Source organism: Ochotona princeps, chromosome 27 (assembly GCF_030435755.1).
Source record: "Ochotona princeps isolate mOchPri1 chromosome 27, mOchPri1.hap1, whole genome shotgun sequence".
Taxonomy (NCBI): domain Eukaryota; kingdom Metazoa; phylum Chordata; class Mammalia; order Lagomorpha; family Ochotonidae; genus Ochotona; species Ochotona princeps.
In genome coordinates, this window is record NC_080858.1 from 11109302 (window position 1) to 11132584 (window position 23283).

A 23283-nucleotide genomic window follows, 5' to 3' on the forward strand; every position below is an offset into this window, starting at 1 on the left:
GAAAAAAAAATCTCAATTTCAGAGATAATATCTAGGGAATTAGAAAAGTCATATAGATAAAGAAGTCATTATAAGCATGCCTAAAGAGAGGGAAAAAAAAACAAAAACAAAAAAGAAAAACAAAAACATGGGAACAAAAAGGGACCAAGAGTGGAAATAAATCAAAGCAAATGTTTCATCCCATACCATACAAGGAAGTGATTTTTATTTTTCTGTATTTTTTAAATTATTTATAATAAATGTTACTTTTGAAGAAAAATGTAATATTTTTAAAAAGATGACTTCTGTATATAAAACAATATGTGGAAAAAAAAAACACCACACTGATTCAAAAGATACCTACCCATCAGCCTTCAGAAAATCAGGCTACAGGAAAAACCAAGGCGCACAACCGAACCAGAACAGTCTGATTAGATCGTTTCTAGACTGCAGCTGTTGACTGTTTTAATCCTCTAAACAAACTCTTGTAGAGCTCATACAAACTGAATCTGCCAGTAAAAATACACAGCCTAGACCTGAAATTTACTTTTGTTATATAAATAAAAGCTTTGATTTCAATTTTCAAAATTATATTTAGAATTTGGCAAATACAGTTTAAATGGCACATAAAATATGCCTGTTGTTGAGTACATACATTTTAATTAATATTTACAAAAGTTAAAATCTGTTTCAGTATGAAATTTTTAGCAGTGACTTTTTGTAGTAACATTAATTCATTAAAACTAGCCTTTATTTTTAAATGCTATGTTGAGTTTATAAATAATGAAATTTAAATAATAAGAAAATGAAGCTAACAAGATACAGATGAGGCTGTTACCAGGCTCCGTGCATGTGAACAAGTGATGCGATAAACCTCCAGTCAGTGCGTTTAAGAAGCACGGGGTGCGCCGCCACATGGCAGCAACAATGGCATACCTAATCTGTAGCAGATGAAGAGAATTTGGCAAACTCACATTTTACAACACACAAAGCTTAAAAGGAAAAAAATTGTTTAAAAAAATCTGCATTAACTATTCTTTTTCAAACTATTGCAAACAAAGTGGAACTCAACCTTAAATTTAATATTCTGCAACCGAGTAAAATCAAAGAGGCTTACAGCCTTTTTTAGGGTGCCAGAAAAATCAAATTACTGGAAAATGTCTTCCTAGCAACAAATACCATACCTTTTTTCACCTAGTAATTTAACTAATTTCCAAATTTTCTCATTACTTGCAGAGTAATGCCCATTTGATTATCATTGATTAACTAGTTCTTACTGCATGGCCTTCTTGGTCACTCTTTTAAGACAAGACTTTTTAATTGGGGCTTCAAAGGGGAGGAAGACAAAAAGTTATATGCATGTGCTTCTTCCATGGAGGGGAATTTCAATTTCCCAGATTTCAAAGGATCTTTGAATTCTACAAAATAAAGAATACTACTTTACAGACTAGGACTGCCATTTCATTTACCTTTGTACAGTTAGCATGATGACAAACATAAAATGAATAAAATATGTGGCTAATGGATAAAACCATAAATTCTCAAAATCTGCATTATGTTAGTAAAAATCTTCACAGTAATAAAATCCACTGAGTCAGACTGTTCAAACTTTAGTGTGCTGAAAATGATCTAATTTTAAAAACTATAAAGTAATTTGTCATTCAATGTTACAGAACTATTACACGATATGTTTGAAATCCCCTATTTTATTAAGAGAAATTAAAATAAAAAGTAAGAACCTGAAATCCTTCCAACTCACTCTACTTGTTCTGATGTGTTAGGCCCATGGAGACTAGAGAAAGGTGACCCTCCACACACAGTGCTGGCTGAAGGACGCTTTGTCTGAGACACTGAATGTCCTGCTGCTCCACAGTGGGACGCTACATGTCCTCAGCACTGCCCTCACCCTGGGGGACTACAGGACCTCCTGCAGGACGGCAACAAGCTTCATTGCACTGTCTTGCCCTGCTAGCCACAGGGCAACCCTGGCACACACGGGAATAAATGCAAGTTGTGCAGAGAAAGCTGAGAACAAATAATAACACATTTGGTAGGTAAGGGGCAAACTAGAAAGTATGATAACACTGAAGAAAAAATTACACTTCTCTTACATTCTTATTCAAATGTATGACTGAATACATAGTACAGGTCTGAAGGTATGAATTCTGGGGGACAAAATTACAACTAACATAGTGGGGGCACTCTTCCTTAGCAACTCCAGTTTTTACAACCTAGGTTTTTATTACATAACTTCAGGAATTCTTTACCATCTGCTAATTAATAGTCTAGAGTACAAAATTAAGACAGAGTTAAGACAATTCCTCACTGAAAAAAACCTCTAGGGCAGGCACTGGGACACAGAGGAAGTCACAGTTTGCAATGCCATCAAACCCCCCTGAGAGTGCTGGCTGAAATCCCAGCTCCACCTGCTTCCACTGTAGCCCCCGAGACCCATGCCAATGAACCTGCGATGTAGGTGCAAGGCTCAATACTTGAGTCCCTGCTACCCACTTGGGATTCCTGAAGGAGTTCATGATTCCTGATTTTCATTAGGTCCAGCCCTGGCTTTTACAGACATTTGTGGAGTGAACCAGGAGATGGGAAATGGCTCTTTGGTTTCTCCCTTTGTCACTATATGCTCAACAAATAAATTTAACAAAACAAAACTTCAATCTGAAAAATGTAGCTTATCAACAACGAACCTGATGCTGTACTTATGTAAGTTGGAAACTACTGAGCAAGGGGGCATCACCAGAGCCTAAGGACTAGGGCCAGTGACTCACCCACTCCCAAAGTACACTATATAAAACTAAAGAAAAAATTGGTTTAATGCCTTTTTTAAGGGAAAAAAAAATCCTTTTTCCTATTGACATGTATTTAAAGAGTTAAAAGTCAGCATCTTATATTTTGCTAACAGAAAATAAATAGTGACTGTCATTAATGAAATTTAAAATTTTGTGCTGAATCATAATATGAGTTCGAACAATTAAGGGCCCCAGGGAAAGACAATGAAATAGTTACCATGGGTCATCAGACCAACAAATATCCTGACAGCATCAAGACATACGGCAACAATCTCTGAAGTTTTAGCAATTACTTCCAACATGTTAAAAATTAAAAGATTAGTGGAAATCAAAATAGCAGCTCTGAAGTCAGTAAGCAACATTACAATCCGTTCACTTAGTATAGTATCTATTCAACTGATATTTAAGAGATGACTGGTGAGACTATGATTCTGGAGCAAGAACCACTGCTTTCAGTTTTTTATTATGTATACAATTCTATCATCATTATCATTAAGTATTTTCTCTTACCTGTTTAGGATGTCCTTTCAGTGAAGGCAAGGAAGGGGCTTGTTGTTTACCAACCACCTAATTTCTGGCACTAACTGTTCAAAATTCTTAACAGGATCAACTTGAGAAAGGAGGCTCACTCTTCCCCCACACTCCCGAGTCCTGTCATCGGACACGCTGAGGGCAGGTAGAGGTAGCACTTCTTCCTGCGATGCCTCCCAGCTCCTGGAACATCGGCTGCAAAAATGCCCGCAACCTTCAGGGTGCTCACAACCTCTGTTTGCACTGCGCACGAATACGTAGCATATCGGTATATGCACACTCACTGACTTGTACATGTACACAGCTTTAATTGTAAATTCATCAGTCAGCTTACCCTTATAACAAAAACTACAGGCTCCACTTAACAATAAAGCAAACTACTGCAAACTATAATTCTTCTAGTCACAGGACAGAATCAACCTTCCAGCCAATAATAACCATTTCTCACTTTGGCAGAATCAGATACATTTTGTAAAATGCATGGTAGGAACATCATCTGTTTTTGAAAATAACGCATTGAACACAGCCACACTCATGTATCTATGTATTGAACATGGCAGTGCTACAACACAGAGACAAGAATATGGTCAACAAAACCACCAAGACACACTAACTGGCCCCCAAGAGAAAAATATTTCCAGGCCATATCAAGCATAATAGTTACAAGTGAGAGCTGCTAAGTGCCTGGTCCAGAGCCATGTATATTTATATACAGGAACTAGTCTTGGCAGCAGTCATGTAAAGGAATTATATTCTATTAGTCACAAAAATAAACTCAAGTACTATACTATTAACAATGCAAAAGGTGCCAGAGAAATTTCTTAACATGTGAATGTTACATTTTATCTATAGTAATTATTTTTCAGCTGGTGCTAGAAAGTGGTACAGAACTTTGTTTTTTATTCAAAGTACTCTAGATGATCCTGATACAAACAGTGAAAGACCAAATACAGACAGAGATAAAATGACCTGTCTAGTCCCACTGACTTCTGTGATTGAACAAAGGCTGGAACTAAAGCCCACGTTCAGACATTTCTGAGACTTTATTTAAAGATTTACAAGAGCTGCTTTTAAGAGAGATTTTGTAGTTAATATACACAAAATCTAAATTACTATGGTTTAAAAATACATGCAGCAACTTCAAGATGATCTGAGTAGGTTCATGAAGTTTTTAAAAATTAGTTCTTTTGAGAAATAAACAATTCAGACAATAAGCTTGATGATGTCATGGCCAATTCTTGCACTTTCATTTTAACTTTTTGTCGATTTGTATCTCATGAGTATGTTTAAAGTAGTGAAGCACCGAGTTTAAGTCATATGAAGTGACAAAAAACATATTTGCGAACATAACATGTAGCTTAATTACATATTCTAGGCCTAAATTACCTCAAAATATTCAACTTCCATTTTATAATGTAACAAGGTAAGTTGAGGAGGTAAATGGCCTTGGAGTCACTGAACCAATCTTTTTGAGATAGCTCATACAAGTACAGTATCAATGCTATGATACAGTCCCAAATGCATAATTTCTGGCATACGAAGCTATTTTTGAAATGTTATCTTCTACTTCCAACTAAAGACTCTAATAGCTCACAAATTACAATTTCTCAAAACCATTACCCCCTAATTTTACCAAATACTACGATGAATTTCTTACTATACTTTCACTACTTTTAGGTTTTATCTAAACATCTGCTTTTCCTTAGGCTTACATATCAACAAATCACAGATCAACTGGTTTCTTCCAATGAACACCAAACGATCCAAACTAGACTTCCTAATGGGGACTGGTAAGGTAATACTGGGGAGGAACATTTCCATAACAAACAAACATAAGCACAAGGACAAGAAACAAATGGTACACAGTTGACTTCTATAAAAAAAACATATTCTAAAAAATGTTAAAGACGAAGTAATCTGATTTTTTTGGTCCCGTATTTTTCAATTTTATAATTTATTCTATGAAATGAATACGCAAAAAAAAAATCCTTGTAAAAATAAAATATATGAAAGGTTAAAAATATATTTCAAATAAGGATTCTCTTTTATTAACTTGCAGTTAAAAATAAAGCTGAGTGTCCACTTCAAATGTAAGATGAAGTCCCTCACTTTAAAACTCCATTATACAAAATGTACCGGGTCTTGCACTGAATGTAAAGGTTAACACATTGCTTTAATGCATAACTAATGTCCTTGTTTTACAGATGGCATTGAGATTTGGTTACCAGGATATAATCCATTATATGCTATGAAAACTGTAATTAAGAAACAGACAATAATACATTAAAGGACACTGTCAAGTACTTAATGCTTTAGTGTATACTTTAAGTTTTAAGAAAACATTGAGTCCACACAAAAATTTCAGTGACTCACAAATAAAGATGGCACTTCAGTATGCTTTTAAAAAGTAGGGTCAAATAAATTATTTTGAAAACAAGTGTTAATTTGCCACCCCTGACAGTGTTTCTTTGATATCCTTCAAGTTACCTGTCAATAACAATCCCTATAACAGAACAGTCTCAACTTACAATCAAATCAGAGGAGTGACAAACATTAACTTAATCTAATGATGGCCATGTTAATGAGACTCTGCTGGCTTTAGTATACTCACAAAGTATACTTCCGATTCAGAAATCAAGCCTTCCAATTGTACAGACTACTCTCAAGACCTGGTTTCCTACAACAGCTTCACAGCTTGAAACAGTAGTAAATGACTGCTAATCCTTCAACCAAAACTGTATTTTTTAATTCCAATTTAGTGTTGAAGGGCATGTATCACTCAGCAACCAAACCTCAAACCACTTTACCCAATGATGCATTACAATCAAGTGCTTCTTAAATATGAAAGTAAAATTAATACAGCAAGATGCAAACACAAAAAATTCCATCAAGTATCACTGTCTACATTAAAAAATGCTAAAATTATTTACTGAAAGTTGTTGGTTACTACTTTAACACATATAAATTTGAGCAATCATAAGCAACATGTGTCCAAATAGAAAAGCAGCAGAATGAAGGTAATGGGAAACCTGGAGACATCTCTGTTTCTATTACTGTTGTGCTCGCCAACACTGTGAGACAATTTCTGTATTTATAAAACAGTGCAATGTCATTTTGCTGATATTCCATAACCGCCTTTACAAGCAGGTATACTTTCCAATCATAAATAATCAAAAGATTTTACAGGTAAATGTATAAAGAAAACCATTTCATCATTTTACATTTAAAAATCCAACAGGAACCATAAACTGTTTCTAACAAACCAATTTTTAAAAGAATATTTTGCACCAATACATATTCCTAAATTTATTAGTGACCATAACTTTATCACCTAAAAAAAAAATCCTCAAAGACTTCATGTATGATATTAACTCTTGAATTCTTGAATTAAACTTATTTGTACTGATACAAAGGTCACACAGTAAGAATCCAAAGAAACCAACTTTACTTACTACTAAGGTCAAATACCTACCTTGTTTCTCATTGTAGATTATATTCTTACACAAGAGATCGTTATGGCAAAGCACCACAGGAGAGCCCAAGTTGGAGAGAATCTCCTTCATCCAAGTCATCTCTTCCTGAAGAACTTGAGGGCTTGGGATATCACTTAGGAACCTTTGCATTAGAAAGAAGAGTTACATTTTGTTTCTCTCAATGACATTTTTTCCACGTTTTATTAAGAATATCTATTTTGAATAAATCTCATCCATTTAATTGCACTACCAAATTAAAAAACAAATCAGTGTGTTCCAAAGTCAGAACAAAAGAAACTGTTACAATAAATCTAAATTAAAAAAAAAAAAAAAGGCAAGACATATGCGGGTAAGGGGCAGGCACTCAGCCTGGCAGCGAGGATAATGCTCTGCTGCGGATTCCAGCTCCCAGGGAATCAGGACTTGTTACCCACATGGGAGACTGGATTAAGTCCCAGGCTCCTGAGTTGAGCCTGGCCCAGTCCTGGCTGTTGTGACTGCTGGAGGAATGAATACACAGGTAGGAAATCTCTCCCTCCCTCCCTTTGACTGTATCTTTTAAATAATTATTTTGTAAATGATAGGCAGAAAAGACAAGAATGTATCACTATCAATTGTGTGGAAAACTAATACGTACAGATAAAATATTAAAGTTAAAGGCTTTACATTTATCTTCAGTTTATAGGTGAAGACAGATATTTAATTTTAAAAGGCTTAAGTACACTAAAGTTCAAAGGACTTATCACACTAACTTGTCTATTTGAAGGTTCAAAGTTTGAATGTAACAGAAATCAATAAATTCTCAGAATTGTTTATAGTTAATAAAGCAAGAAAAGTAGACATGTCACATCAAAATACATTAAGAAAGGGACTATTTACAGAAACTGCCTCAGAACAGAGAGAATCCAAAGGATGGAAGTGAGGCTAGTTAAATAACAGCATTTTATCCTACATTCCTCTATATTACTATATTTTGTCTTTTAAACACACAGTATAACACTATCTATTTGAAAAGCTGAGTAACAGAGAGGAACAGAGAGAGATCTTTCATTGGCTGCCTCACTGTGGATGCTCCCAAAAGCTGTGGCTCAGTCAAGCAAAGTAGGGAACCAAGAACTTCATCCATGTCTCCCACACAGGTGGCAAGGCCAAGTACTTGAGCCATCACCCACTGGCTCCCACATGAATGAGCAGGATGCTGCATATAAGCACAGAGTAACCACCACAGAGCCAGCACTGCCACATGGAGGAGTGGTGCTACACCTGGCAACTTAGTATCACCACTATCCTACAAGACTCACCACATGTATGCTCCCACTAGTCTGATAACAAAATGAAACAAAGCAGGCTGCTATTACTAACTCCACAATTGCATCATTAGGATTAGAAAACTGTTATTAAAACTTTAAACCTGCATTCTCTTGATTCTTCCTCCAGTCTCTGAAATTACTCTGTAACTGTAAAATTTCTAGTTTCCATTATGATACAGACTATTTTGTACAATTTCCAATCTGCCTACTCAGGTGGTTCCTACCTGCTATGTTACCCACAACTGAACTCTTCTCGACACCCAACTTCACTAAATGATCCTTTAATGAAATTTATAAAGTAGTAAGACTGCTCAAGAATCTATCTACAAAAAAGTTCAGTGCTAGAAGGAAATAACAAGACTCAAAGGAAAATGACCATTACAATCGTGTAAAAATTAAAACAAAATATAAAAATATTTTAATACTGTTTTTCATGTTCTAGCTGCATGTTTTCTGCACCCCTCCAGCTGTTCCAAAGTATCACTACCCCAGAGGATATCCAAGTATACCTCTAAGGGTCTAGGAAATAAAAGGCAAAACCTAACTTCTTTAAATGACAATATTTTTAAAAATATGGGATCAGCATTTGACACAGTGCGTAAGGCATCTCTTAGAGTGCCTGGATTTGAGTTCTGGCTCAAAACTTCAGATCCTACCTTCCCACTAATGTGCCACCCACAGGGGAGACCTTAAGTGAGTTCCAGGCTTCTGGCACTCAGCTATTACGGGCATCCAGGGAGTGAACCAGCAGAAAAAAGACTCTGTCCCTTCCCCTGCCCCTGCTTTCAAGTAAACAACAGCTAATACATATTCAGCACTTATTTGCTGAGGCAGTGTTTTAAGCACTTAATATAGGCTAAATCAATTCTCTTTAAAAATGCTTTAAAGTTAACATACTACTCATTTTCCCATTTTACAGATTCCAAGGAGACAAAGTAAAGTAACTTGCCCAAGGGCAACTGAGATCTGATCACAAGTCAGTGTGGCTCCAGAGACTGTTCAGTTAAGCTCCAGTATTACCATCAACATCAGCATTCCTAAATGATTAGCCACCAAAAATTTCCATAGTCATTAAAAGAGTTCTCTTTTTTTAATACTGTACCTTCTTGAATATTGAGCTCAGTGGGTATTCATCAAAAGTTTGCCTACCCTTATTTGAAGGATGGAATATCCCCAACACTTTCAAAGTCTGTCAAAGACAAATATCTAGTAATACCTCTGTAAGAGGGGGACTGGCTCCAGCACCCACTTTCCACTCTAATCAGCATCAAAAGTCTCATATGCTTAACTCCCCTACAAATGGTATTTTTACATCACACACATAACTTCTCTGTGATACTTCAGCTCGTCCTTAGACTGCTTACAGTAGCTGATACTGTAAATGCTCTATCAGAAGTTCTTATACTGTGCTGTTTAGGAAACAACAAGGGGAAAAAAGTATTCACTTTCAACACAAAGATAATTTTTCTTAGTATTTTTGATCCACAGTAGTTGAGTATACAGAATACAGAACAAGGAACACTGTAGACAGCGAATCAAGTTAAATTTTAAATTAACTGAGTTCAACAGGTGTTTTTTCCTTGATGAATTACAAAAAAAAGAAATATCTATATGCCTTGCTTCCCTCTACTGTTCACAAAGAAGACATTTTCTGATTACAAAGATGTACCCTTCATATGTATTTTATAAAGAATAAAATAAAATTTCCAACTTTTATGCTACTATTATACTACATAAAAATGTTCATATAGACTCTTAATACCTGATCAATATATTTATATATAAAATAGATAATGAAATATCTTATGAACTTGAGGAGTCAGTTTTACAACAGCTAAGATTCCCATAAAGTTTCAACCTACTGATAAAAACAATCAAGAGTGAACTAAGAACCCAAACTTTTCACACTCCAATACTGCTATATTGCCCCAATGTAGAACTCTAAAGCCTTTTCAAAACTTTGAAAGAGTTTTCAAAAAGGTCTCTACAACCAACTCAGCAGTGTGAACGACTGTACCCATTCCATGTTCTCCACTTGACAACCCTTTCCGCTCTGCCGTCCTCAGCCCCTCCCCTTGCTGTCCCTGGCCGACTGGGGGATTAATGGCATGGAAGGGGACAAAGGCAGTGGTTTCTGCAGAGCCCTCTGAGAGCCAATCAATCAATACTGATTTTACTTCAAAACAAAAGGACAAATACAATCAGATTTTACACACAAAGACCTTGTAGTTACCTTGGAAATTCCATTATAGGTTTATAGAGCAAAGTAATCTATAACAGCTTCAAACAGAAAAGTAAACTTACCTTTTATTAATGTCTTCATCAGCAAATCCTGTGGGAATGAGTGAGAAATATTTTCCCATCTTTAGCCACAGATTAGATTTGGGAATCCAGCCATTATGTGCATGAATAGCATGGATTTTAGCAAGCTGGCGTGCTATTAGCCTGTGGATAACAAAAAGCATAAAAAGAAAGAAGTTAAGCATCATGAAGTTCATGTACACAGATAAATATTTTTCTTTACTTTACCAAATAGTTGCCTCCTAAATCACTGCCTAAGTATTTGTGTTATCTCCTTGAAAAATTTGGTTTGGGCAAGAATCCTGGTAAGTTAGTTCACAGCAAGAATGCCCAATCCTCAGCATCTGATCATCTTGAAGCCTAATCAGGCTTGCCATCTGCCCCCATCTCCTGGGGATGGACGATTGAGCTGGCCTGTCTTCAGCAAATATCCCCCTTGCCGTCTTCATCGCCCCTTCCACAAACCTCCCACCCTGCTCCTTGACGATCAACTCCACTAGCCTGTACTGGCAGTTGAGCCCCCACCACAGTAGTCCAAGCTACAGTCCCCACACCAATCACAACTGTAAGGAACAAAGTCAACAGTATCCTGTTTTAACAAGTATCACTGAATACTTTTCTAGCAATCATGGTGTGATGACTGAGTCATCATCACTTGAGCCCTGGTTATCTCAATCAGGTCCCTAAATTCACACTTGTGAAACCTTCTCTTTACTTCCTTCTACTCTAAGCCAGTTTGAATATTCCAATCATCATCCTTCATTGTTAGTGTCAGTCTTATCATTGACTAATGCACCACCAAAATACTGAAATTTTCTGTACATGTAATTGAGCATGGATCTCAAACAAATCAGCAAAGACTTACATAAATGAAACAACTGGCTGACTTTGTGGAAAAGGAAAATTGTGCGACCAACTATGCAGATTCTCTACCAATTCTCTACCAAATAAGCTTTATTTTAATTCCATTTTTCATGAACTTTCTGAACTATCTTCCATACAGTACTTAAGCACCTAATTAATTTCATGAAAACTTCAAGTGCCCCTCCAATATTATTTTAATATTATATTATATATATTAATACTTTAATATTAAGTGGGTCAGACACAGGTGTTCTGGTTAGGAGACTCACAGCCCTCATCAGGATGCCTGGGCCCCACCCGCAGCACCAGCTCCTGACTCCAGCTCCCTGGGAGATGGCAATGCTGCCCCCAGCTCCTGCCACTGACACGCCACCTGCACTGAGCTCCCAACTAGTAGCTCTGGGACTTTCTTTCCCCCAACCTCTCTCTATCCCTCCCAGGTAAATACATTCAAACTCTAAAACAAAAATTCATACCAGTAAAATGTGACCATCTACCTCAAGATCCAACAACCTTAATCAACTACAGAACAAAAAAAATTTTTCAGAAAAAAAATAAATTTCAGCAAGTTCCAGAAAGCAAATATTTGAATTTACAGGATGCTGAGCAGTATACACAATCCACACAGGTCAAGTATCTATCTTGCTATAATCTCCCACAATTTCACAGATCCTGTCTCTCCAGTGTTCACTGTTGGAGCACTGTTCACCTCGTGTCTCATTCATATGCCCTGTTAGGCCTACAGTGGCTGCATCTGTATTGAACACTGGGTACAGACACTTTTTTTTTCCTTATTAGTATTCTTTAAAAATACAGGATAGCAACTATTTACATAGCATTTATTTTATATTAAGTATTAAACAGTATCTCCTATGCTAAGGTAAGTGGGTCTAGTGGCTAAACTTCCACTTAATTGAAGCACTTCAGTTCAATACTTGGCTCCCCTGCTGACTTCACCCTCCTGCTTATACAGACCCTAAACAAATGCAGCAACAGCTCAGCTGAATGGATTCCTGCCAATGACACTGGGACTGTTTCTGACTCCAGATTTTGGCCCCAGTCAGAGGCTACTGCAGGTTTTTGGGAGAATAAACTAGATTTCTGCATGCTTTACAACTAAGCCATGGCCTAAAGGTAAAGTTGTCAGTATCCTGCACACAGCATGAGAATTACCCAAAGCCATTAACTTATCTTATCGACGCCTTTACTATCAAAGTTAAAATTGGTTTGTGGTCAACCTCCAGACTCAGAGCCTGAAGACCCTGGGCAACAGGTGAACAGAGCTCTTTTTTCTAGCAGTCGCAACAGTGGGAGATGGGGTGTGGATACTCACTTAAAGCTAATGGCTTACTCTACTAATTGTCAGAAAACTCATGTGGGCATTTCTCTAGTAATCTTCTATAGTGTACATATATTTTCTATCTGAATCCAAGCTCCCCTTTCCTCCAGTTAAATTTACTTATCTAATTGTTTTGGGGCCCAGTACTGGGTGCGGCAGTTAGGCAGCTGCCTGCAAGGCCATCATACCACACAAGTGCTGGTTGGAGTCCTACATGCTCCCTGTTTCATGCACCTAAAAGCAGTGGAAGATGGTCCACACCCTTAGACCCTGTCACTTACATCAAGGCCCAGATGGAGCTGCAGACTTCCGGGCAGGCCCCTGCTCGGCTGGGGACTCAACCAGGAGATGCAGGATCTCTCTCTGCCTCTCCTACTACCTAACTCTCTTTCAAATACAGACATCTTTAACAACAACAAACAACGTCACCACACTAAATACTCTCATATTTCTAAAGTAGAAATTGAGAAGTGGAAATGTACCTGAAAATTGCTGGATTGCAGACATGCTTTGGATCCAACGCCTCTCCCTGTATAAACTCATAGCACAGGCCGTTGTTGAAGGTACAGTAGAGCTGTGGTGCACAACCATGAGCCTGTAACACTCGGAAACTCTTCACTTCCTCATCTCGATCAACCAACAACTCGGTCTTATTGCCATAGATTCTCACCAGGACTACATCCTCCATGGTATTCCCCACATAACAGCCAATAAGTTTATTGGTGATTCCATCTGTGAAGAGCTGTAAAGAAAGAGGGCGGAAAACAGGGAGAAAAATTATGTATTTTTAAGGAGTTACATCTAATTAAAAGAAAATATCCACTTCTTACCATAAAATCACCTTTGGATACCTTTGTCTAGCGTATTTGTAACTATTTTAAACAAAAAGAAAGGCTCATGTTTAAATGCTGCCCTTAATTCCTACAATAATTAGGAAGTCCTTGATCCAGAAACCTTTCTTGACCCAGAAACACCGCCTCTGGTATTTCTATGCAATGCTTTAATGCCTGCTCTACCTTGGTCTGCATCACGCTGCAATCACTGCACCATCTCTCCTGCGTCCATCGGATGGGCCCCTCCTGCTGCAAGGGAATGCTGCCTTTTCCCAGCACAGCAAGTGACCAGAATCTATAACTACAATTTCCAACTTACAAAAAATTCTATTTTAATATTAATTTTGAAGATTACTAAACACACATTAACTATGTTATGCACTCAAGTTTTAACTGCTTAAAATGGAAAGCAATGGCTAAAAAGAGAAGTGCAACCCTAATTAGAGGAAGATAAAAAGAGAAGTAGGGGTTTCTATAACATTTTCTAAATAGATTGTTGGGAGTTTTCAAGAACTCGAAGCACTTCCAATCATTTTTGAAATCTGAGCATAGAAAGTATAACAAAGCAAATAAATATTTTAGCAATTCTAGTTCCTGAAACCACTTGAAAATCCTTGCATTTTCCTCTACACTAACTCATGTGTCCAGTTACAGACTGGAACTCTGCAAGCCACTGCTGGGATACCCACAACCCTTACTAGCACGCCAGTTCAACAGCTGGCCCCAGCACGTTACAGGCAGCTTCCTGCGCATGCAGCTAAGATGGCGCATGATGTCCTGAGTCCCTGGGGCCCTGCTATTCACATGGGAGACCCAAAATGGACCCAGACTGCTGAAATGGACCCAGTCGGCTCTGGTCTGACTGACAGGGACCATTTGGAGTATTGAAAGGGGTGAGTCAGGCAGTGGAAGAGCTCTACCCTCTCCCTTGCTCTGTGGCCCTACTTTTCAGAAAATTTTTCTTTTTACCTACAAAGCCTTCAATTCAGTTAGACTAAAATGCCATTCAACAGTTATTCTCAAATTACCACTAAATTATATTCAGATTTTTTCCAAAAACTTATTTTATTTTTATTGCAAAGTCAGAAATACAGAGAGGAGGAGAAACATAGAGGAAGATCTTCCCTCCGCTGATTCACGCCTCAAACAGCTGCAACAGCTGGAGCTGAGCCAATTCAAAGCCAGGAGCCCGAAGCCTCTCCCAGGTCTCCCACGTGGGTGCAGGGTCCCAAGGCTTTGGGCCATCCTCGACTGCTTTCCCAGGCCACACGCAGGGAAATGGATGGGAAGTGGAGCTGCCAGGGTTAGAACCGGCGTCCATATGGGATCCCAGTGTGTGCAAGGCAAGCGACTTTAGCCCCTAGGCTACCACACTGGGCCTCAAATCAACAAATCTTAATTAAAATATCACTCATGTAGGTTAAAACACAAGCATGCATGCTGTGCATTTTATGAAATGTACTTCACAGATTTGAAATCACCAAATCAATGAGGAAATTTCTTTACCGAAGAACTTCAACTGACAAATGTGAAACAACAGATTTAGAAAATAAATTTCTGACAACTTGGAATGTAATAACTATTCACAACAAGTTTGAGCAAGTCAGATCACTAGACGAAAGCCAGTTGGGGCAGTTTACAACAGGAGTTATCACGCACCTCCTGAACTCCAACTACTAAGGCTGTCAGACCTCCTGATAGGATACACTATGCTACATTTTATCACCTGTGACTTGGAATCTCATCAAGCTTTCAGATCTTTGTCATTTTAGAATATGAGAATTAAAGAAACATCACAGAGATGGGCACTGGGCAATAGCTGGGCCTAGCACGATGGCTCAGTGGCTAAACCCTCGCTTTGTAAGTGTAAACATCCCATATGGATGCCAGATCGTGTCCCAGCTACTCCAGCTTCCATCCAGCTCCCTGCTTGTGGCCTGGGAAAGCAGTAGAGGACGGCCCAAAGCCTTGGGACCTGTGCCTGCACGGGAGACCCAAAGCTCCTGGCTTCGGATTGACTCAGCTCCAGTCATTGCAGCCATTTGGGGAGTGAACCAGCAGATACATGACATTTCTCTCTGTAAATCTGCCTCTCCAATAGAAGTAAATTTTTTTTTTTAAAAAAAGGTACTACAAGTCCTACTGAGCGCTCAGGTGGAGTCCTAGTCCCACATGAGATTCAGCTTCCTGGCAAGACACACTGTGGGAGGCAGATGACGGCCAGGAGAAAGGCAGGGAAACGGTACAAGGGCAACATGCCTGGAGACAGAAAAGCAGACTGTATGGTCATTCATCCCACTCACACCCAATAGCCAACTTCTAATTTCTTCTTCCCTGCTCACATAAATTTCTTGACAAAATTACTGTAGTCAATGTGTCCATTTCTGATATTATCTGCTATTTTTGTAATTCTTAATTTTATCAAGTTAACCAGTACTAAAAGCTTCATAATCATCAACAGTAGATACTGTCCCCAATTACACATTAGCGTGGAGTTGGACTGGAAATAGAGCAACTGGGACACGAACTGCCATCCCACATGGGTGTTGCAGGCAACAGCTTTGCCTGCTAAGCAACGATGCAGGCCCCCTGTTCCTTCTTTAACTAGTGACTGCATCATATCTTCATTTATTTTTTTACATACTTATTTGTGGTTTTCAAACAGGGCTGTGAAATGCTGAGAGAACAGAAATGGACACCCAAGTAGGCAAAGTTCTGCTGTTGCCCCGGGACACAGCAAGGCCTGTGTGTCACACTGCCATCAGCCCACCTCTAGCTATTTAACATACTGCACTGTGGCAGGTGATTTTGTTGGAACACAGTGTTCTCACCCCAGAGAAAAGGGTGAAAAATCACTGGCCTAAATAATTTATTGGGCCACATTCCCTCTAGTCAAGGACAAACTAACAGGGACAGAATTTGCTCTCCTACTCGAAAAAACTGCTCTGCAAAAACAAAACCAAAAGTCAGACAAAACATATGAAGAAACAACTTTAAAGATACTAGAAAACAAAACCGGTCATCTTGGAAAAATGGAAAACAAATGGAGTCCTAACAATGTCTCAGCTCAATCTCATAAAAGAACCCCAGATCCAACACATACTGGAACACTGATGGGGCTGCGGGTGCTTCAAGTTGCTTCAAGAGCAACTGCGTGTCGGGGGATATTCTGACAGGTGCGGTACGCAGGACAGAATCCTAAAGCACAGACAGGAAGAAAAACAAAAAGAGAGAACTCCACAGATTTGCAAAGGTTCCTACAAAATATTCAGAAGAGTACTGAGCAGGACACACGTGTGAGGACACTACCCAAGGCTCAGGGAAGAGCAATTCAAGCCAGTGTGGGAAACAGGGTCTCACACTGACAGAGGGGAGGAAAAGGTCCCTGTGTCCTGACAGACACATGGGGAAAATTCCAAATTCATGGGCTAATGGGTTGACTATATGCTGAAATTCACATTGACATGCCAGTATTAAGATAATCAGGCATGCAGGGCCGGCACTGTGACACCAGTATCCCATGCAGGTGCTGGTTCCAGATCCCAGGCTGTTCCGCTTCTCATCCTGCTCCCCTCATGCCCCTGAGAAAGCAGCAAATGATGGCCCGAGCACTTTGGCCCATGCACCCACGTGCAAGACACAGAAAAAGCTCCTGACTCTGGCTTGGCCCAGCCCCAGCCACTGCGGCCATTTGGGGTGTGAACCAGTAGACTTCCATAATATTCTCTCTCCATCTGTCTATGTAACTTGACTTTCAAATAAGTAAATCTTTTTTTTTTGAAGATTTAGTTATTTATATTACAAAGTCAGATATACAGAGAGGAGGAGAAACAGAGAAGAAGATCTTGCATCCACTGATTCACTTCCCAAGCAGCTGCAATGGCTGGAGCTGAATTGATTCAAAGCCAGGAGCCAGGAGCTCTTCCAGGTCTCCCACGCGGGTGCAGGGTCCCATGGCTTTGGGCAGTTGATTGCTTTCCTAGGTCACAAGCATGGAGCTGCTGGGATTAGCACCGGCGCCCATATGGGATCCCGGTGCATTCAAGGTGAAGACTTTTGCCACTACACCATGCTGCCGGGCCCAGATTTCAGGAAATTTCTATTCCCTAAGTAGGTGGACTTTACAAGCAGTGTGGAGCCCTTTGAACATTTTTAGTTATGTTCATATTTGTATTATAGAAAAGTTACTCTGCAAACAGTGCAGAGTGATTTTTCCCCCATAGGAGAGGGAGTTAAACTGGCAGAGAGGCTATTACAGTGTTGTAAATAGGAAGTGAACAGGGTCCTAGTTTGAGGGCTCCACCATCCACATGGGAGACCAGAATTAGTACCTGGCTTCTGCCTGGCCCTACCCTGGCCATTGCAGACACCTGAGGAATGTAGCAACAGACAAAATTCTCTCTCTGCAAGTCTGACTTTCAAGTAAATAATCTTCTTTAACAAATTAAAGCCAAGAACACAGGGTGGGTGTTGTGGTTCAGCAAATTACGCTGTCACCTGGCATGCCCACATCACATGAGAGTGCTAGTTCTTGGTGAGGCTGCTTCCAATCCAGCTTCCGTTGAACACATCCTGAGAGGCAGGCTCAAGTGCCTGTGACCACGTGTTATACTCACTTTGAGTTCTGGCTGCTGACCTGGACCTTGCCCAGCTCAACTGCTGAAGGCTCTGGGAGTAACCTAGCAGATGGGAGATCTCTGAGGAAGAATAAAGAGCAAAATCATCACTGAAACTGAAAAATTCAACAGCAGACTTTGAGCTCAGTGGCTGGGATGCCCGGTCTCCCCACACAGCACCACCTGTTGGGGTGCACTGCTCTGTCCCCCGGTCAGTTCTGCGCTGAAGCTGTGCACTAACACAGTGATCCCCTTCCTGCCACCTGAATTCCTGGAACCACGTGTGGCCCAGGCCCACTGTGGACATTTGGGGAGTGAACCAGTGAATGAGAGAGCTCTCTCCTTCTCGCTCTAATACATAAATCAAACTTGGAGAGTAAACATTTGGTTTAAAAAAAAAAAAAGATACAGAATAACTTAACTGGGGCTAGCACAGTGGCACAGCCAAGTTGAGCTGTGTAGCCTGTGGTGCCAGCACCCCAGATGAGCACTATTTTGAGTTCCAGCTGCTCCACTTTGGATTCTGCTTCCTGCTAACGCACCTGGAAAAGCTGGAAAAAAAATGGCCCAAGAAGGACCTGAATGGAATTCCAGACTGCTGGCTTCAGGCTGACACAGCCCTGCTGTTGTGGCCATATTGCATTAATAGATGGAACACTGGTAATTTACTGATTTTTAGAACAGAAGAAAATGTAAACAAAATTACCTTAAAAGAGAATGACTTGAAATTGGAATTAGACATTTTACTTTTCATTGTACAGTCTTGTACTTCAAATATTTTACATGATTTGCATTTTTACATGATTTACATTTTTAAAACAGAATTAGGTTTAGACTCTTTCTTTATATTCTTTGGAATTTAAAACCCACTACCATTTTAACAGTAATTTAACCATGTGATGTTAACATGATCAAATTTTATGCCTATAGCTATCAGAAAGTATAGTCAATACCATAAAAACACGAAACATGTTTCTGCAGGCTAATGAAAAAAAGGACTATAAAGATTGCCCATTTGATTGCACCTACATAAAATGCTTGGGCAAAGTAGAAGGTAATTAACAAAAGAACAGTTGTGAACAGAATAGGAATAATAGGAAACGAAGCCCTTCTGCACTATCCAAAGTTTTATATACATCTCTTTTCTAATAAAACTAAATTATTTCACATTTATGTGGTCTCTCTTAAAAGGAGAGATGTATATTATACACCTAGCATATTATTTCTTGTAACACTTATGAAAAAAGAACTAATTCGAAACATTGTTATGTTCATTAAACAATGAGGTAAGGGGCCAGTGTGGTGGCACAGTTAGCTGATCCTAAGCCTGTGGAACTGGCATCCCATGTGGGAGCCATCTGGTGCCCCAGCACTCTACTTCTCATCCAGTTCCCTGCTTATGGCCTGGGAACACAGTAGAGGACAGCTCAAATGCTTGGGTCCCTGGGCCCACACAGGAGATCTGGAGGAAGCTCCTGGCTCCTGGCTTCAGCTCAGCTCAGCACCAGCCACCGTGCTCATGATGGGAGTGTAACAGAGTGGAAGACCCTGTTCAGTCTGTCCTTCTCTGTCCTTTCGGCAAAAAATAATCTTAAAAGAAAAAAAAAAACAAGACTGCTACTGTGGTTACCACTAGAGGGAGGAAGAAGACCAGGTAGGGATATGGAGATATTCAGTGTTGCTAGAAAGTTCTTTCCTTCCCCTATTAGGAATTACACAGGTATTTATTTCACAATTTCTGTTTCAAGTATATTTCTGTGTGTTTGCTATAAACTACAATTTTCAAAAGTATGTTAAAATTTATTTGCAGTCAATCTGGCATATCAGAGAATAAAAAAGTTCTTAAAACCGAAATCAAGAGATAAATACTCTGATCCCTTAAGTATAGCAGATGTTCTACTGTATCCCTATCTTTGTCATTCACCAAAAAATAAATAAATGAAAATCACCAAAACAAACACACAAACCTTAATTTTCCCTTTATCTGTAATCAAAGGGTTTTAAATGGGGCCAGTCCTGGAAGGGCAGTGGGTCAAGTCATGGCCTTTTATGCCAGCATCCCATATGGGCACCAGGCACCAGTTCGCTTCTCAGTGTACTTCCAATCCAGTTCCTGCTAATGTGCCTAGGGCAGAAGTGGAACACTCCCCCAAGTGCCTGGCCCAGGCACCCATGTGGGAGGCCCATGGAGAAGCTCCTGGGCTCCGGCCTCAGCCTGATCCAGCCCTGGCCACTGTGGATGTTTGGAGAGCGAAGCAGTGGATGGAAGAACTCTTTGTGTCTCCCTCCCTCTCGCTTTCAAAAAAAAAAAAAAAAAAAAAAAAAAAAGACTTTCACATTCACTTTCTGAAATATCTACCTTCCATCATCTCCATCTCTCTCTTGGGGCCCCAGGACCAGTGGTCTGGGTTTATACAACAGTCTCTGCTAGGCAAAGTTTTCTGAGACATTTTGAGCGCAAATCCATAAAGAAATGCATTTACCATCTGAGATAGGCAGGAGCTTATACTTTTGCAATAAGCTTCACAAAATACCTATTGTTACTATTTGAAAGACTCTCTAGCGTAGCACATCACCTTGTATTCTAACCTATCTTTTAAAACTGGTGTTTCCAACCCACTACCTTGATTTGATATCCTATGAGTGTGTGGTAACTACTATTTTCAAAATAAACGACCTAAGGGATCCCTAACCCACCAATTCAAAGCATCTCTCTCCACCAATATACTATTAACTTCCCTCAAAAAATAAAACAAAGGCATGCCATAACTCACCTACTAAAAAATACTCAGTGGCTCCCATTATGTCTTTGACAATAAAATACCAACTTCCTATGTAGCCAGTTCCCTTACCTTGTGTCCAAACCACACAGAGCACAGCTTCATGGCCTTTCTGAGATAATATGTGAAGCTATCAAACATGACACACTTCTCTTGGCTATACTCAATAAACTCAAGTGGAACCTCACACTCTTATTGTCCTTAGCACATTATTTAAGAAAAAAACACTTTCTAAATTTTTAATGGGACCAGCACTGTGATTCAGCAGTTCAAGCTGCTAGCAATGCTGGCATCCCACAAGGCACAAGTTTGGTTCCCACTGCTCCATTTCCAATCTTGCTTCTTGCTAATGACCTGGGAAAAGCAGCAGAAGATGGCCCATGTGTTTGAGCCCCTGCCACCTATGTGAGAGACCTGGAAGAAGCTCCTGATTCCTGGCTTTGGCATGGCCCAGTCCTTGCAGCCAACTGTGGAGTGAATCAGTGAACAGAAGCTCTTTCTCCGTCTCTCTCTCTAATTTTGACTTCCAAGTAATTAAAGCTTTCAAAAAAAACCAGTTTTTTAATTTGCTTATGTTTATTCATTAGAAAACCAGAGAGACAAAGCGATTTTCTATATAGTGACTTACTCTCCAAACGCCTCCAACAAACGTGGCCAGGCAAGACTAACAAGCAACCCAAAGCTGCCCTCTAATCCTTGCCCAGAGGCGGCAGGAACCAGAGCACTAGCACCGTCGCTGCTGCCTCCCAGGTGCCCATGGCAGGAAGGTGGGACTAGACCAAAAACAAACCTGGGCAGTTGGTTGTGCATGGAGGCAAAACAAGGGACATCATTTGTTTGGTTTCTTAAGATTTATTTTATTTATTTGAAAGGTAAAGTTACAAAGAGAAATCGTCCATTCAGTGATCACTCCTTAAACAGCCACAATGGCGGGGGCTGGCTAGCCAAAGCCCAGAAGAGTCAGGGGCCAGGAGCTTCATGCAGGTCCCCCCACGGACGCAGGGGCCATCCTCCACTTCCCCAGGTGCACTAGCAGGAAGCTGAATCAGAAGAGCAGCAACCAGACTCACAGGAAGCAGCGTAACCAGTTACACACAACACCCACACTCCAAACCACATCTTAGCTGCTGCACCAAACAGTCCCTTGGGAGAAAAGGAGATAGAAAGCTGAACCTCTTCACTGAGCAAAAACCATATTCAAAATAAACTGTGATCTTTTATATGTTCCAAAATTTCTATCAATTCCCTATACTTCTGGCAATTTACCACATTAATTTAATTTATCTGAGATTTTCAGAAGCTTTTCCTTAAAGTAAGGAACAAACTCATCTCTCCAAAATCAGAAAAGAGGGGTAGGTGCTGTGGCCCAGTAGGTTAAGCTTCAATTTATTTCTTACAACCACAGCTCATAACAGAGTGATAGTTTGAGTTCCAGCCAGTCAGCTTCCCATCCAGCTTTCTGCTAATGTAACCGGGATGGCAGAAGACAGCTCAGGCGTCGGCCCTGCTGGAGAGCCAGACAGACCTGCAGGCTCCCAGCTCCAGCCTGGACCAGCCCCGGCTGCCTCATACATAAGGGCATAAATCAGCAGATGCAAATCTCTTTGTTTCTACTCCTCTCTGCCACTTTGCCTTTCAAGAAGCTGAAAAATATCAAAAACAAATTTTTTTAAACAAGGAGGAATATCAATTATTAAATTAGAATACTGGAGGTGAATCAACAAAGCAACTGAACAGACCATACTCTTCATCAAATAACAGAACTATATTAAATGTTAAACATCAATAATAAAAGGGTTTATTGATTTTTTTAAAAAAAAGATTTATTTATTTTATTTATTTTTATTGAAAGGCAGATATACAGAGAGGAGGAGAAACAGAGAGGAAGATCTCCCCTCCGCTGAATCACTCCCCAAGTGACCGCAATGGCTAGAGCTGAGCCAATCCGAAGCCAGAAGCCAGGAGCTTTCCGGGTCTCCCACGTGGGTGCAGGGTTCCAAGGCTTTGGGCCATCCTCGACTGCTTTCCCAGGCCGCAAGCAGGGAGCTGGATGGGAAGCAGGGCCACCAGGATTAGAACCGGCAACCATATGGGATCCTGGACATGCAAGGTGAGGACTTTAACCACTATACCGGACCCAGGTTATTGATTTCTAAAAGAATATTTAGGTATTTATCTCCAATAAAAAAAACACGAGGAAGGAGATATGAAAACTGTCATGCAGCTACACAACCAACACAAAGATCAGTTTGTAAGATAGCGTATTCATATGTTAAGCTCAATATTGAAGACTTCAAAAAAATACTATACAAACACATGCAAAAAGTTATAGTACAACAGAAAGAACAATATTTTTCTAAGTGTTCTTATATAATTTTTGGATATGAAGATTAAAATATTCATTCCAAAAACATTCTGTGGGCAGCCTTCTATCTCTGGATTCAACCTACAAA

At 39.7% G+C, this 23283-nt stretch overlaps 1 protein-coding gene across 1 annotated transcript in view; it reads right to left on the minus strand.

Annotated features, from left to right (window-relative positions):
- The window catches only part of ETNK1 (ethanolamine kinase 1), a 38707-nt gene that overhangs the window by 12075 nt on the left and 3349 nt on the right, over positions 1-23283 (minus strand). The window contains exons 2-4 of the mRNA XM_004592620.2: positions 13084-13343; positions 10402-10542; positions 6787-6929 (exon numbers count right to left, since the gene is read on the minus strand). Coding sequence (XP_004592677.2) covers positions 6787-6929; positions 10402-10542; positions 13084-13343 — 544 coding nt within the window. The remainder of the gene's footprint in view (positions 1-6786; positions 6930-10401; positions 10543-13083; positions 13344-23283) is intronic.